This window comes from Aptenodytes forsteri, unplaced genomic scaffold (genome assembly GCF_000699145.1).
Source record: "Aptenodytes forsteri isolate BGI_AS27 unplaced genomic scaffold, ASM69914v1 Scaffold15, whole genome shotgun sequence".
NCBI lineage: Eukaryota > Metazoa > Chordata > Aves > Sphenisciformes > Spheniscidae > Aptenodytes > Aptenodytes forsteri.
The window spans coordinates 588,972-604,492 of NW_008795129.1; the positions used below are offsets into that span (position 1 = coordinate 588,972).

Sequence of the window (15,521 nt, forward strand, 5' to 3'; positions counted from 1 at the left end):
AAATACAAAAATCCCATATTTCTAACATGACTGATGTTTCTACAAAAGCTAATTAAAGATAAACATGTCTATAAAATACGAAGAGGTAGTGTCATACAGGATCACAGTAGTTTGTCTATGAAGTTTTCAAGATCTCATCTAGAGAATCTGCCTTTGCTTGGTGCCTTTTAATAGGGCTTATGCCTTGTTATATCTTGATACTATCAACATAGGTACAGATTCTTATTAAATACCACTTTCTTGCTAGGATGATGGGACTCAGATTATTTGCAAGACAGGAAGTACAGACAAACATATAAAATGACATGTGTGTAGGAACCTAAAAATGGAATCGTTTGGGTCTTGAAAAGAGTAGAATACTGGAAAGAATTCATTTGCCATCATGATAAGGAAAACTGTTATTTTCATTTCATTTTTATTCTTCGTATTTGAACCACACAAGGCAGGTAATACACTGAGGTTTCTGTGCATTACCTCAGTACAATATAAAGGATCAAAATTTGATCCTTTCTGGGTAATAATCCCTTTAGCTATAAAACACAGCCCCACAGGTAATGTCCTAGGCAAGATACAGAGGTGACAAGCTGATTGTAACCTTTTACAATTACAAGCCAGTTCCATTTGTAGTTCAAGTAAACTTTTCAAGCAAACTCTCCACTTTTTTTTTTTTTAATTCTATTCTCTGAAGGGAATTCTTTAAAATAGTGTAGGCTGTAGCAAATGCAGAACTTAATCCATAATGATTTTCTTCCACAAAAAATACATTGAAGCCATAGTCTTTTTGTTCTCTCATTTGAGTCTCAGCAACTAAAATATATTTTAAGCATTGTTAGAGTTTGGAGATAGAGGTTTTATTGCTAACATTCATGTTTCTCAGGCTTCTTTTTGACACATTGCAGTGGGTAACTTGGCTGTCTTATTAACTTCAGATGCAATGCAAAGCATTTGAAAGGAAGGATTTTTCTCCCACCAGCCATTTTTCAAAAAGTTCCTAGGGAGTGGAGTGAGGGAGATAGCTGGATGGAACAGAGCTGAGGAACTTTAGGGTTGCTGGTAAAGGTCCTCTCCATCCCTGTCCAGCCATGTCTCCTTGGATAGAAGTAGCAACTGTGGGATCTACTGCAAGTGGAGCAGAGGGACACGTCTCTCAGTTTCAGCACTAGGATCCAAAATGATCATCCTCTAATTACAAATGGATCTGAAGTTTATAATTATTAAGCATTATTTTATCGCTTTTTGTCTAGATCCCCAAATCCAGTTTTCAAGTTGTGATTAATCTTCAGGGTTCCCCACAGTCAGTAATTAAAAAGAAACTTTATATCCATGTAACGCACAGACGGGAGTGATTTTCTACTTTAAGGCTATTTATGAGCCTTAACAAGAGTAAAAATTTTATTTAACAACTTTCAAGAATACTGCAGAAATAAAGCCTTGATTTAAACACATCTCACCACATGCATCTTTGCTCTCAACTCCACTGAGATGATGAAGGTTGTGACCAGGTTTATATGTTTGCCAGAACCAGTCCTTCCTTAAGTTTCTAGAAATAAAAAGTGGTTTCTAGCACTGGAAGGGGGTAAAGTAAATGTCAATAAAGAGGAAGTATGAGAAGAAGCTGCCCTGGACCTAACTGTAACAGTTGCAATACCATGTTACACAACTTTTACGTAACTCTTAGCTGGACTGTCTGATAAAAATTATCCTCAAAGCCTTATTTTAATTTTATAAGCTGTGCATGTGTATAATACACAATGTACTTTTTATTCATATGCCAAAGATCTGCAGCCAAATTATTTACTATCAGCATACATCTCTTATAATTTAAGCCCTTAATCTTCTATAGTACTTTCTTTTGTGCACACTCTCTCTGTGTATGTCTCGCTGGCTTTGCAGTTGTCTGGGAATTGCTATTCATGCAACCTGATTTCAACACAAAAATGCTATTTCTTTGACTATTAAAGAAGTAACTATTTTTACAAAGTGTAATCTATTCCTATAGTTGTAGTCTGATGGAAAGAATTACAGTAGATTTGTCATTTTTGAGAGAGAATGCGTCGTTCCTCTGTTCTCCTGCTTGATTTCTTGGAAATTAGGGTGGAGATAGGGAGCATTATTACAATAAAAGATTTTACGTCATTAAGATTTACCAATTTAATCAGGCAGATATGCATCTACTTCGTCCAGGTTATCAGATCTCTTGCCCATAATCTCTTATTTTTCACTAAGCAACGTGGGAGCTTGGAGGACTGAGGAGTTTCAGATCTATATGTGTCTTTGACAGCCTGGAAATTAGGGTGGAGATAGGGAGCATTATTACAATAAAAGATTTTACGTCATTAAGATTTACCAATTTAATCAGGCATATATGCATCTACTTCGTCCAGGTTATCAGATCTCTTGCCCATAATCTCTTATTTTTCACTAAGCAACGTGGGAGCTTGGAGGACTGAGGAGTTTCAGATCTATATGTGTCTTTGACAGCCTGGAAGAGAAGGACATGTGCACTAGAACTACCAACAGAACCTCAGTGAGGTTTTTTCCCCTTAGCTTTCAGCCTGTATGTCTCCTCCCATGGCTTCGTACATAAACTAAGGCTTTCTGGTAGGATACTTCAGCTATTAAGGAAATAAGTTTAAAACAATTTGAAAAAGACCTGGTAAGGATCTTGGAACCATTAAATATGGAAGAACATTTCAAAGGTATTTGACATTTTGTATGCTACCGACGTTGATTTCATTGATCACTGTCATTGTAAGTGAAATGTTGTTATAATTTGAATTATTCTTTACTAGAGGGTTTTTTTTTTTCTTTACTGCAGGTTTAAGATTTTTAAGAGCCCTTAGACTGATACAGTTTTCAGAAATTTTGCAGTTTCTGAATATCCTTAAAACAAGGTAAGACCTTTTCTTACATACTGAGTTAGTTGCATTGGTGGCAGAACATAAATGGCTTAGGTTTGTGGTCCTAGTAATATATGATTTTCTTTTCTGGAAAAAACCACTTGTTATCTGTTCTTTAAACCTTTTTCTGCTGATGAAAGATTTACCAGTGTCAGCACCTTTTGCCATGTGATCAGTAGAAGATTTTACTTGATGTGTTGTTACATTTGAAATATCTGAGCAAGACTGAGTGCTGATAAATTAAAAGCAGAATGAATTACAGAGCTCTGCACTGATTAAATATTGCTTCTTTCCACATAATCAGTCCATATTCCGCTGCCTTGGAAAAACAGAAGTCACAATTCATTCAACAGAATACAGCTAAAAAGTATTTTGAGAAATAATCGTTGTGGCTCTATTTCAATTTTTTTGAACTGAGCATCCTTCCTCACATCAAAAACATATTAAAAATTAATTTTACACTCAGCTATCTTTATATTGTGTTCATTGTCATTAGCATTTCTTTTAAAGAATATTTAAAATATTCCAAGTAACCTTCTGGCTTTCACTGATTCTTCAGGCTATTAAGACATAAAAGTTGTGCAGCATAAGCACAACTTTGAACAAAAGATCACTTTGAAGGGGAAAAAAAAAAAAAAAAGGAACCTTCCCATGCCTTGGAGTTGAAGACAGATTGCCTTGCATCATTCCCTAAAATGCCCCAGCTGAAGTATTGGATCCAGCTTCCAACAATTACTGTAAACTCAGTTCTATTCTGAAATCCTATGCTCTCTCCACCAGTTGATGATGCATGTGTGAAGGCTTTATATGCAAGTAACTCCATTTACTTGCTATGTTAATTAGTAGCGGTGGGGAAATAGATCCTTAAGATTTGTACACACTTATGGTAAACAGCTGTTTCTTCAACCCTTAACCTTGAAACTATTCTCTTTGCTGTAAAACTCTCATGCTGTCTGTCTTTAGCTGTGTGACTGTAAGGACTCCAGTTCTTGTCAAATAAAGAAATCAAAGAATGTGCAGTGAAGATGTAGTCCAGTAGCTTAGAATGCTACCAGTATGGTAAAGGAGAGTAATTTGTGCAGGAGCTCAGAATATCCAATGAGTTTGCATTTAACACACGGATCAACCTCGCCAAAAGAAATGGCAGTCAATGGAAAAGCCCCATAAACTCAAAGGACTTTGGATAAAGGCTAAAAACCCCTTCGGGAGTGGTGGATTTGTAAACTTCCAGATCCATAAGTGAAGAGACACTGCATTTATCACGTTCAGTGTATTTAGAGCTGGCTTTTTCAAGATTGACGTGTTCATTTAAATAGCATTTCTCTCGTGCAAAATTTACTCTTAGATTAGATATCATCATCTCTGTGATTATTTATATGAATGTCCAAATATCTGTAAAGCCCAAATGTTGATTATTAGAAAGCCTGTAAAGCAGAGCTTCCTTATATGACTGTTTTTGACTAGAGGCATTTCACTGTGTTTGGCATTAATAACAAGTAACTACCGACAAGAGAAGAAACAGATAGGGTATAAAGGGCACTGCTGTGTTTTTAATATTTGATGCAATTAGAGAGGAAATTCTGTCCCCCTTTTCCTCTTTCCACCAGTAAAGAAAAAGGTTTACTCTAACCTATAAATTAAAATTATTCTTGGAATTAGTGACTGAGGTATGAGGATTAAAGGAGCATATATTATTTACACAATGGGCAGAAGGGCCATTCCAAACACTGGAATCCAAAGGAAGAAGCTAAACCATGCAAAAATAGAGGCAGTGAGAAGACTAGCAAAATAGTGTGGGGGTGTTAGATAATTATTAGAATATCTGAAAAATTATTAATTATATTTGAAAAGGACCAGTAAGGCAAAGCAAAATTTTACTGCGGCACATTAGAAGACTGTTCTCTGCCAAGGATCTATTTGTTTCCCTAATTTGAAATTATATGTATTTTACTCAATATTTTTTGTTCCTGTGTTTTATGAAATCGAATGAATTGTGTGGTGTTCAGCTGAAAATTTCTCCCCTTCACTTCACTGTTTTCTAATATTTTTCAACAAAACTACAGAGGCTTAGGCAGGGCTCACAGTAAGGGATTTTGCACAGATGTTGGAAAGAGCTTAAAGAGCAGGAAAATGTTCGTGACTAATCCTTCGTCTATATTTAGACTCTGGCAGAAACACAGGAATATTTCATAGAGGAGAGATAAGGTACAATGTTTAATAAATCTGCAAAAACAAAATGTACCAAACAAGTCATGTAAATAGTTATTTTTAATGACTGATGTCATTTACTTGTATTACAGTATTATGTGGAGACCAACTGACGCATTATTGTATCAGGAGCCACTCCTGTTCTAAGTTCAGGTGAAGGATGATATTTAGCCTTTTGTAACAGAGCTTTGCATCAACAAGATTTCTATTATTTTGTTTAATCTAGGAACCTGTTGTTTAGGGTCCTGTGCTATGACTGAATTTTATCACCGACAAAATATGAACCTTAATCAACCGTACTTTAAGAAAGAGAGAAATAAGGAATATGTGTTGATGTAGGTGAACGCTAATTAATTGCAGAACTGCTGGTATAGTATCTTATTTTTGAGTATTTTTGTATTTCTTTCCTAGTACCCACAGTTGCCCACTTCACTAACTGTAACTCTTAAAAATATTTTTAATGGAGCCGGTCTGATTAATTTTCCAGGTTCATTTCTCAACTTTGTTTAGAAAATAATGCATTTTTATTGTCCTTAAAGTAGTTATGAACAGAAATATTAATTAATTCTACTGCAAAACTACTACGGCTAACACTGATAGTGAATTTTTCCCGATTTTCATTCTATTGGAATGTATTGCTTTAGGAATAATAGTGAGTTTTCTGAGGCATTATTCTTTCTTAGAAATGTTTTAAAAAACAAAGGAGAGCTATTTCCAATACAGTTCCATGAATGGGTAGGATTATTTAGACATAGTAAAACATGAACTTCAGTTCCTTGTGTATTTGTTGAATATCCTTCTTAGCTTTTGAAAGCATAGTGATTTTTGTAAGAAGAGAGGGAGTGAGCTTTACTTATATGTCTTCCACAAACTTTTAAGTATGGTATTTTCCTGCTGAACTGAGTGAGGTCCTTGCTTCAAATTCACTTCTGGCTACAATAGGGAACATCCTACTCAGTGGGACTAAAAAGAGTTTGTAGAGTTTGACTGGTAGGTTTCAATCTTTTTTTAAATTTTATTTTTCTTTTTTAGAAAAATGTGAAGTATGAAATACTCTAGCTCTGTATGAATTTCCACAAAGAAGTCCGTAGGAGTTCATGCACGCAGAATAATATGAAAATTACTTGGGACTTTACACAGGAAGTGTAAAATACCGAAGTTATTTAATTTTGGGAATCATAATTTTTTCACAAAAGCAGCATGACATTTACAGATTGCGGCAATAGTTCATTAATTGTTTGCTGTAACTGTAGAGAAATAGTCTTGCCCTGTGGTCACGTATGCAAGTGTTAACATGTGGTGAGTACGCAACAAAAACATCCTCTTGCTGTTAATTTTTGAAGCTGCCACAGGTCTGGGGTCGAAAGCACAATGAATATAGAAGAAGCATACAAGCTAACGAAAAATGAAATAATTAAAAAAAAATCAGTCAATTGTATGTATAAATGCAGTGTTCAGCAGCTAACGTTAATTGGCATTGCTCAGCTTAATTCATTGGACCTGCATGGATGTATTCCAGGGTAACAGAACATTTACACGTAAATAATTGCTGAGGTGTATAGCAATGAAAAATGAAGTGAGTGTACTGAGAGGCAACCATATTATTTGTGAAAAAGCATTATTTATTTCGATTTGTTTCATTATGAGTACAGATGTAGCTAAGGATTCCATTTGTCTTTCTGCTCTCAAATGCATTGGAATTTTTCTGTCAAGCTATCTAAATTATGCAAATGTGAACTCTGCAAAGACAAAATAATACACATTTTGCATAGGCTTTTGATTAAGTTTTTTAGGGAGCCTGCATCTCTTCAGAAAGCATCATCAGACTCTTTCAGGCTAAAGTACGCAGTTGTATACAGGTACATATTAAAAATGTGTGATAAATTCCAGTCTAAGTTCCTATTTGTTGTTGGGTTTTGTTTATTTTCAGTAATTCCATCAAGCTGGTGAATCTGTGCTCTATATTTATCAGCACGTGGCTGACAGCAGCTGGGTTCATACATTTGGTAAGTATATTTGAAAAGACTTCATTGACTTTTTCTCATGGATCATCTGCTCTCTGAGCTACTTTATTACCTGAAGTTACCTTGCTCTGGATAATCCCTGGACACATCTATAGAGTACAATAAAAAAAGACATCACAGCTTCCCAAATTTCAGGCTTCTACTCAAAACTAATTCTGAAGAGTAAGGAATACATCATTAACCTCAGCCATAAAATATGAGATCTGAACTGATGCAACTTCTTGACTGATTACAATTTGCCAGTAGGTGGCAATGTTTCCTAAATAACTACCCGAGTGCTTCCTGGAAGGGGTTGGCAGAGCTGAAATGACACTGAGGTCCTGGGAAATCAATGGTTGTGCCAGAAGAAAGCAGTTCTGTATTTCCACGAGAAGTGATGGGATTGCTAACATTCCGGGTAGCAATTTTTTAGAGATTATTTCCTTCTCTTTTGTTTTTAAATTTCAAATTTCTTGGTGTAGCTTTCAGTCACTGGTAACGTAGATTTTTGTAATAGATTTTTATTCCGCACTTAACAATTCCTGAAAAATGTAAGATAGTTAGTATAGAAGCACATATGAGTTCATAAATGTGAATATGCGTCTATGTGATAGGTATATGTCAATTGTGATTTTAAACATTTTAAACTAAGAGCTTTTACTGATTTGTTTGGTAAAAATAATTAAATATGGTTAAGTGTTTGTCCTTTAGTACATTAAGTACATTTTATGATCAACTTAGAAACAGGAAAATTTCAAGGTGCTAGTAGGAATAAGTTATTCAGGAATGGTTTTGGACTAATATTGTAATTTAATGATATTGATGTTAGTCCAGAGCAATATAATTAACTTCACTTGAATTACCTTGAGCTGTATCCAGCTATATAAGATTAAATTCAGAATGTTTATCTTCTTGTTATACCAGATAGTAATTTAGTTTTCACTCTCATAAAGATGGACTGAAATTTTGGATGTTTTCGTTTGTCACATACTTCTCATTCACAGATGACCACATTTTTACACTCCTCTGGGCAAATTTTTATCATAGAAACATTAGCCTTTTCTATTTTTGAATGAGAAAAAAAAAAGCTTTTTAAAATTACATCAGGAGGGAAGGAATGCTATTTTCTACGACTTGGATTTTGTGGTTTGGGTTTTTTTTGTTTTGGGTTTTTTTTGCTTTTCAGCATAAGTTTCCCTATTCTACTGTAGGAATCCTCAAACTTCAAACTTTTTACTTTGGAACAAATTTTAAAGGGCATGCTCCTTTCTTCTACTGTAGGAATCCTCAAACTTCAAACTTTTTACTGTGGAACAAATTTTAAAGGGCATGCTCCTTTCCCACTGATAGATTTATAACTTTGACACATACAGTAGCTGGCTTCTTGGAAAATTAATAGTGTATCACTAAACTTAACATGTCACTAATGCCTTTAATAGCTACATAATGCTTTAAAACAAAAACGTTAAGAAGTATAATTGCACTAGAAGTAAGGTTCACGCTGAAAAAGTTCTGAACAAATTGCTATAAAATGAACTTACCTAGCTGCATTAATGTTGTATTATTTAGTGGTGAATGGAAAAGATACTTTCAATAAATAGTATGAGTGGCAAGGCTATGCATATTGGCAAAAGAACTGTAATGCTATAATTGGGACAGGGTTATGTTCTGTATTTGTTCAAAATAAACCATAGGAAAGGATCCAGAGTTTATATTATATGCCAAATTATATATATATACACACACAAGCACACACACACACACACATCAGTAGAGTTAATCTGTGGTACAACTCTATTAATTCATTATATGTTTTCTTGTACATTTTAGGTGGAGAACTCAGGGGATCCATGGGAAAATTTCCAAAATAATCAACCGCTAACATATTGGGAATGTGTTTATTTACTGATGGTTACAATGTCCACTGTTGGCTATGGAGATGTTTATGCAAAAACAACCCTTGGTCGCCTTTTCATGGTCTTCTTCATCCTTGGGGGATTGGTAAAAACTCTTTTTTATTATTATTATTATCCCAGCTACCTTAATACTTGATCCTGTATATCTCAATGCTGTAATTAAAGATATTATTATATCTGGTTTAGTGACTTAAAATTAATTATAAAACTTTTAAATATGTTTAAAACACCCCACTTTTTTTCTATAGAGAAATATTTTGGCAGAGCTTGTCAAATTAGTCCAGTTTAGTAGAGTCAGAATTTTTCTAATCTATTTAAATGAGTAATGCATGTGAATACATGAAGTGCCTTAATATTTCAACTTACAATGTTATTTTTAGTCCTTTACTTTTTAGTGACTGACTGTAGTGCATTTTTTTGAGGCTGCTATAGATACTTAAAGGCACTTTGCGGTTTCAGAAGTCCTACCCACCCTTCTGTGTTCCTTCCCAGAATTCCAACAAACACTGTGGCTTTGGACTGCCTTAAAGAGCAGCTTGCCTGATCCAGATGATGGCAAACCACATTCTTTTTAATTTCAAACATCCTTTCATGTCATGTAGCACAATTTTAACTCACAATTTATCACATGGCCGTAACCAGTATCCTTTTATATCAGCAAATTCTCGTGTTCTTTGTCCTGTATGTACATAGCACCAAAGTTACTAATTGTCTTCTGTCAACTTTTCTATTACTTATTAGTGTTAGTCATATTATAGGACCTGTTGCAATGTCATTCTCTAAACCAGCAAGGTTTATTTTAATCTTTACACTGTGCAAGGTAAGTGCTTTATGGATGACTTACTATATATATTGTGCAGATACATACATATGTATATTGTTACTTTATTCTCATATATTGATTTCACATATACATACGTCTTTCAGAGGTGATATGTATATAACTAATGTAATGAATGCCATATATGAGGCACATACAGATACATATATATGAGTATATGTATGAGCATAAATATATGCATTCCCGTTTATGTTTATTGACATATGAAGACAAAGACCATGTCAACTGGCAGTAGCTCTTCAAAGTATCCGGCCACAAGGAAGATGTTTGTTGGACAAAACATGGCAGAATAATTTTTATTTTCTCCTCAAAACCTTTTTTCTATCACGTGTTATTCCAATCCTTTTAAAAACATAAATTTTTGGAAAAGTTTTTTTTTGGGGCGGGGGGGTGACCTTTTTGTTTCTTGACAGAGGGAATAACCCCTGATTCCATCTTGGTTTTGTCTTCTTTTGAAGCCTAATCATGGGGGAAAAAGTCCATCTTTTGAAATAGAAATGTAACAGTAATGATAATGCTTGGGGTTTTTTTTGCAGTGGAGCTTGGATAGTTTTTTTTCCCCTCCCCTCTTCAGAAAGAATTAGACATAACTGTATTTTATGATTAGATACCAGTTGGAATTAATTTTGTTCTTGTTTTGTTTTGTGTGCCTATTTTTCCTCTTTTGACCATTTTCTTAATTTATAAGGTGTGCACCTTCTCCAAGACTAACTTTTACATTGAGCTCTCTTGTTTTGTTTGATAAGAACTTCTACATTTTTTATATTTTCTTTTTAAACAACTTCATAGATCTAATTCTTTTGCATTTTCAGATCTTAAAGATATATATCTTCTGAAAATATTCATCATCCCCCTTTCTTTGGCCTCTCTTTTTAGTCTTTTCTTCTGTCTCCTATCTTCTTCTTAGGCCATGTTTGCCAGCTACGTCCCTGAAATCATAGAGTTAATAGGAAACCGCAAGAAATATGGTGGTTCCTATAGTGCGGTTAGTGGAAGAAAGTAAGTATCCCAAGAGGCTCTGCTGCCTCTGCTGCAGTAGAACACTCTCTGCATGCCATTTTCTTTTTTTTTTTTTTGTGTTTTTGTTTCATGCATGTAGGCAATGTTTGCTCGCTACGTGCCAGAAATTGCTGCTCTCATCCTTAATCGGAAGAAATACGGCGGGACTTTTAACTCAACCCGAGGCAGAAAGTAAGTCAAAAAAGACCAGGTGTGGTTGTGTGACTCAAAAGAGCCCCTGAAGGTGGTAATAGCTGACGCACAGCTTATAAGGCTGCATTCCTTGACATCAGATATTACCGCTGGAGAGTTGTCACACTATAATTAGAGACCTGGGCTATGCTATGGTACAAGTCACAACATTTTGTCCCTACTTCAAGAGAACCTGAATACCATTAAGACTACACTGACATACCTTGTAAAAAATGCTGCTATTGCTTATGCAGTTAGCTTCTGGAACAAGGTTGACTTGTCACTTCACGGTTTTGGGTATCAGATTATCATGTGGTCATCTCTTAACTAAGTGACAATGATAATTCACATGATTTTCAAACAACTCAGTTCTTTAGAAAACTGGGGTTTACTGGAGTGCAAAATATGAGACTTATGTTGATCGGGTTATTCCATTAGACTGACTATGTCAGAAGTCTGATAGTGCTGTTTCTCATTGTTCAAAGAGCAGATTCAGATCTCATGCAGCTCCTATTGACTTCATATGAATATTGCAAACAGTCGTGATTTTAGGATCTATGACCAGCGATTTTAAAGTGATTCTCTTCCACACACGGTATAAAACCTATCCTAAGAAGAGCAAGTAGTAGCCTTAGTATCAATATAGTATGGAAAAAATACTATTTTTACCAGGTAGCAAAAGCTAAATTGTATTGGATCACATTAGTTCATTACATTTCTATTGAAAGCCTGCTTGTTTTCTTGACCAAGTTAAAACCAGCTCTTTCTGGCATTCCCAGCATCTAGACCTGCTGGGACATAGCCTTTAATGAACTAGATGTACTTGGCAGTATAGTAGTTTCTCCTCTGTTATCACCTTTAGTGTTGCCATCTTTTGTTTCATTACATATCATTGTGATATTCACGGGTAGAGACATGCTTGCCCTAAAAAACTAGTCATATAGAATCCTTTCCATATAACATAATGAAGGTACTGCAAGCAACACATCTAATTAATTGTCCCTCTCCTTACTTCAAGAAGATACGTTTTTGACTTTATTCCTTTCAAACCATCACCTGTGCACCATTTTATAAATGTGGATTATGGTTTTATCAAGTTGTTTCTCCTCTCTGTGGAGCAGAAAGACTGTAAATGTCCCACAGAGCTAATTCTAGAGTACTGTTTTACATCACTGGGTAGATAAATCAAAGTTTTTTCTTTAGTTATACTATTACTATTGTACGTTCAATAATACTCAAGCAATTACATGACACAATTGAAAACATTAATACTTTCATTTTTTGAGATACCCTCAAATGTCTAAATTTTTTTTTTACTGTAAACACTAATGTTGGGAACTTGCATCATAATTCACTTATGCAGATTAACAAAATGCCTTAATTTATTTCTGAGATAGAGTAGTATCATTAATTTCCCAAAATGTTTATTTGTGACAGAGGCCTACTCAGTATCCTATTTGTACTTGGTTTCTCAAAGAGAGAAGTTTTTCAAACACAGACCTTACACCTCTGTTTTTGACGCTCTGAAGGAGTTATAGCAGGGGGGAATATGGTTAAAAAATATTTTACATACAGAGTTTTAGTCTCCCCCTTTCTATGTTGTCACTAGTACCCAGCATTGCTCAGATGTCTCTAAACTTGGACCTGATCTTCAGTCAGAACCCCACATCCTGAAAACCTCAACTCCAGATTACAGGCTTCTGCTAGCTTTGGGGCGTGCTTAATTTTATTTTTTCACCTTTTCTTTTTGTCTTTATTTATATGCACTATCTGTTTGGTTTTAACTCACTCTGTTGCCAGTGCTTTCTCTGCTGATCTCTACCGCCCATATAACTTGTCGTTTGAAACTCAGCTCTGTCATCAGCATACAAACTTCAATTTACGTTTTGCATTGTTTTCTGGTTCAATTATTAATTACTAAGTAGTTTAAAGATGTCCTTTGCTCATGTGGGTCTTTCATCAGAGAATCTAAGCTTGGGAACTGCACAGTAAAAAGCCATTAGCACCCCTTGTTTGATGTTGCTTTTGCAGTCAGTAGAACAAGATTGATGAAATGTTATGTTTGGCCAAAATTTAAGTTTTCATTTGGAATTCAGTGTTGAGAGAATGGATTGTCAGAACCAATAAGTTTTCTTTTGCTTGGGATATGGGCATGTGGTAGTAATTAGCAATATAAGGTCTTTAGTTGAGCAACCAAGCATAGATTCTGGCAGCAAACATAATGAGAAACTACAGTTGTTCTATTCCTAATGTCAGAAAGTTTCTAGATAAAATTAAATGCATGTACAAAATGAAAGCAGCTAAATTTTGTTGAAAGATGTAGTTTCAGCTCTTAAAATAGCAAATGTGTATACTTTTTAACATTCTCCAAAATAGAGAAATACATGGAATCTGTTTCGTAGCATTTATATGTAAGTTTATACATGTTGCCTCATGAACTATGTCTGTGGAATAACATGCTTCTATATGATTATTAAACATTTGGGTGGGAAGTTAAAAGTAACATATCATTATGTATGTTTTGGGGATTGCACTACATCGCTTTACTACTAAGGAGAGCCTTGCTTATAGAATTGTAACTATCGAAGCAGCTAGAATGTATGCATAAAAATTATTTCTACAAACTCCACTTACTAAAGAAGAGAAACAACCAACACACCAGCAAGTTTGGTCTCACATTTCATTTTGCTTTTCAGCCAATAAAGTCCCCAAAGGACTCATGAACTATATAGGAATCATTTTGCACAATAAAGCAGCTTACTTCTCTCTTAGATGAGACACTTACTACAGAGTTTGGAAACAGAAGTAGTTTGTAGGCAGTATGCAATTATCGCTGGTTAAATTTAACTAGTTTTGTTACAAAAGTCCATGGGGAATTTTAAATTTTAAATTTAATTTATAATCTCTGCTTTGTAATATATTCCTGTAATGAGACTTCTAAAGTCTCATAGAACACAAAGCAGGAATTTTATTACAATCTTCGATTCAAGTTTCACCTGTTAAATAAACAACAGTACTCACTGTTGCATATATACGAAAATGCATACCAATGTATCTTACAAAATCTGACCGAGACCAAACATACGCATTTAATGACAAGTAGGGTAATGACTTTGGCACAATTATGACCTAGTGCAAAAAAAATTAAGAAGTTACCAGAAAAGGTAACAATCCTTGTCTTGAATTTCAGATTTTTCAGCAATGAGATCTGCTCTATAGTTTACTGCTAAACAGCTGTTTTATTTATAATATTTACATATTAGCCAATGTTCTGCTGATTTCTGTAGAAGTAGGTAACAACATAACTTATTTTCTCTGTAGAGCAGTTGGCATATTTTTTTTAGTATTAATAGACTAGTAACTACCTGACAGAGGTTTTGTGAGATTTAACAGAGTCAAGTTTATGCTTTCTGAAGATGAGAAATGCTTTTAAAAAGCCAAGTAGACAAATTTATAATGAAGGTTAACTCTTATTAATTGCTTCATCACCAAGCCTTGTGTCGGTCACACTGAAAAATATCTGCAATATTGTATAGGACATATTTCACTAAAACATTGTGAAACTTACTAGTTCACTAAGAAATAACTAATGAAAGCATATACTTGAAAGAAGTTATATTCAGGTAATTTCATAAAGTAAACTAGTGACAAACTAGTATCATGACGAACAGATAAAGTAGTTTATAATGACAAAATACTGGATACAAATACTGGAGATAAAAGCTAGATGTAACGTGTAGTTGGGTGAAGAAGGAAAAAAATGTGGCCTTTTATTACAGTATTATAAAAAGTCTATAGATGACACTTTAGATTAGAAAAGAATATATAATTTTATATATATAAGCAGGGGAAGTTTTATGCTTTTTTGTTTGTTTGACAATTTTTTCATCAGTTACAAACTGAAATGGTATATAGCTTGAGGATTAATGATACTGTCTTTTAGTCATTTTTCTTAATACTTTTGAGACCAGCAGCTGGTTCCCTACACCCTATCTACCTTTAGCTCTTTTCTTTTTAAGGCTTTCAATTTGATTTACTCTGTCTAGGCTCTTTCTGTAACCTATCTGTAGAACTCATGAGTTTGTATTCAAGGCATCATTTTAAAGGGATATTTTTAAAGTGAAGTACCATAGAAGGATGAAAAGGTATCTGCCACTCTATCACCATAGCTGATTGACTATTGGTTTTAGAACGTAGCAATAATCCTACACGGTTAGTTCATACACGCCTACCTCTGGAAGGCTGGAAGAGGCAGTGATCACTTTGGCTTTGGATGATTTTCTGAAGTGCTCCAACTAACCTCTTAACTATAAAGTTCAGGCCTCAAGTCTTATGAGACAGGGGTTTTCTTCAAGAAATTCTTGGTTTTGGATAAGTAGAATTCTGCTGTTACACTCTTTTTTGTGATATTTGGAACTTACACATTCAGTACTAGCCAAAATAGGACTTACAAGTTCATCTG

General features: G+C 34.6%; 1 protein-coding gene across 1 annotated transcript in view; it reads left to right on the forward strand.

Moving 5' to 3' along the window:
- Nucleotides 1-15,521, forward strand: part of KCNMA1 (potassium calcium-activated channel subfamily M alpha 1) — a 526,984-nt gene that overhangs the window by 342,334 nt on the left and 169,129 nt on the right. Inside the window, exons 6-9 of the mRNA XM_019471725.1 lie at nt 2,819-2,894; nt 7,039-7,114; nt 8,942-9,112; nt 10,776-10,867. Coding sequence (XP_019327270.1) covers nt 2,819-2,894; nt 7,039-7,114; nt 8,942-9,112; nt 10,776-10,867 — 415 coding nt within the window. The remainder of the gene's footprint in view (nt 1-2,818; nt 2,895-7,038; nt 7,115-8,941; nt 9,113-10,775; nt 10,868-15,521) is intronic.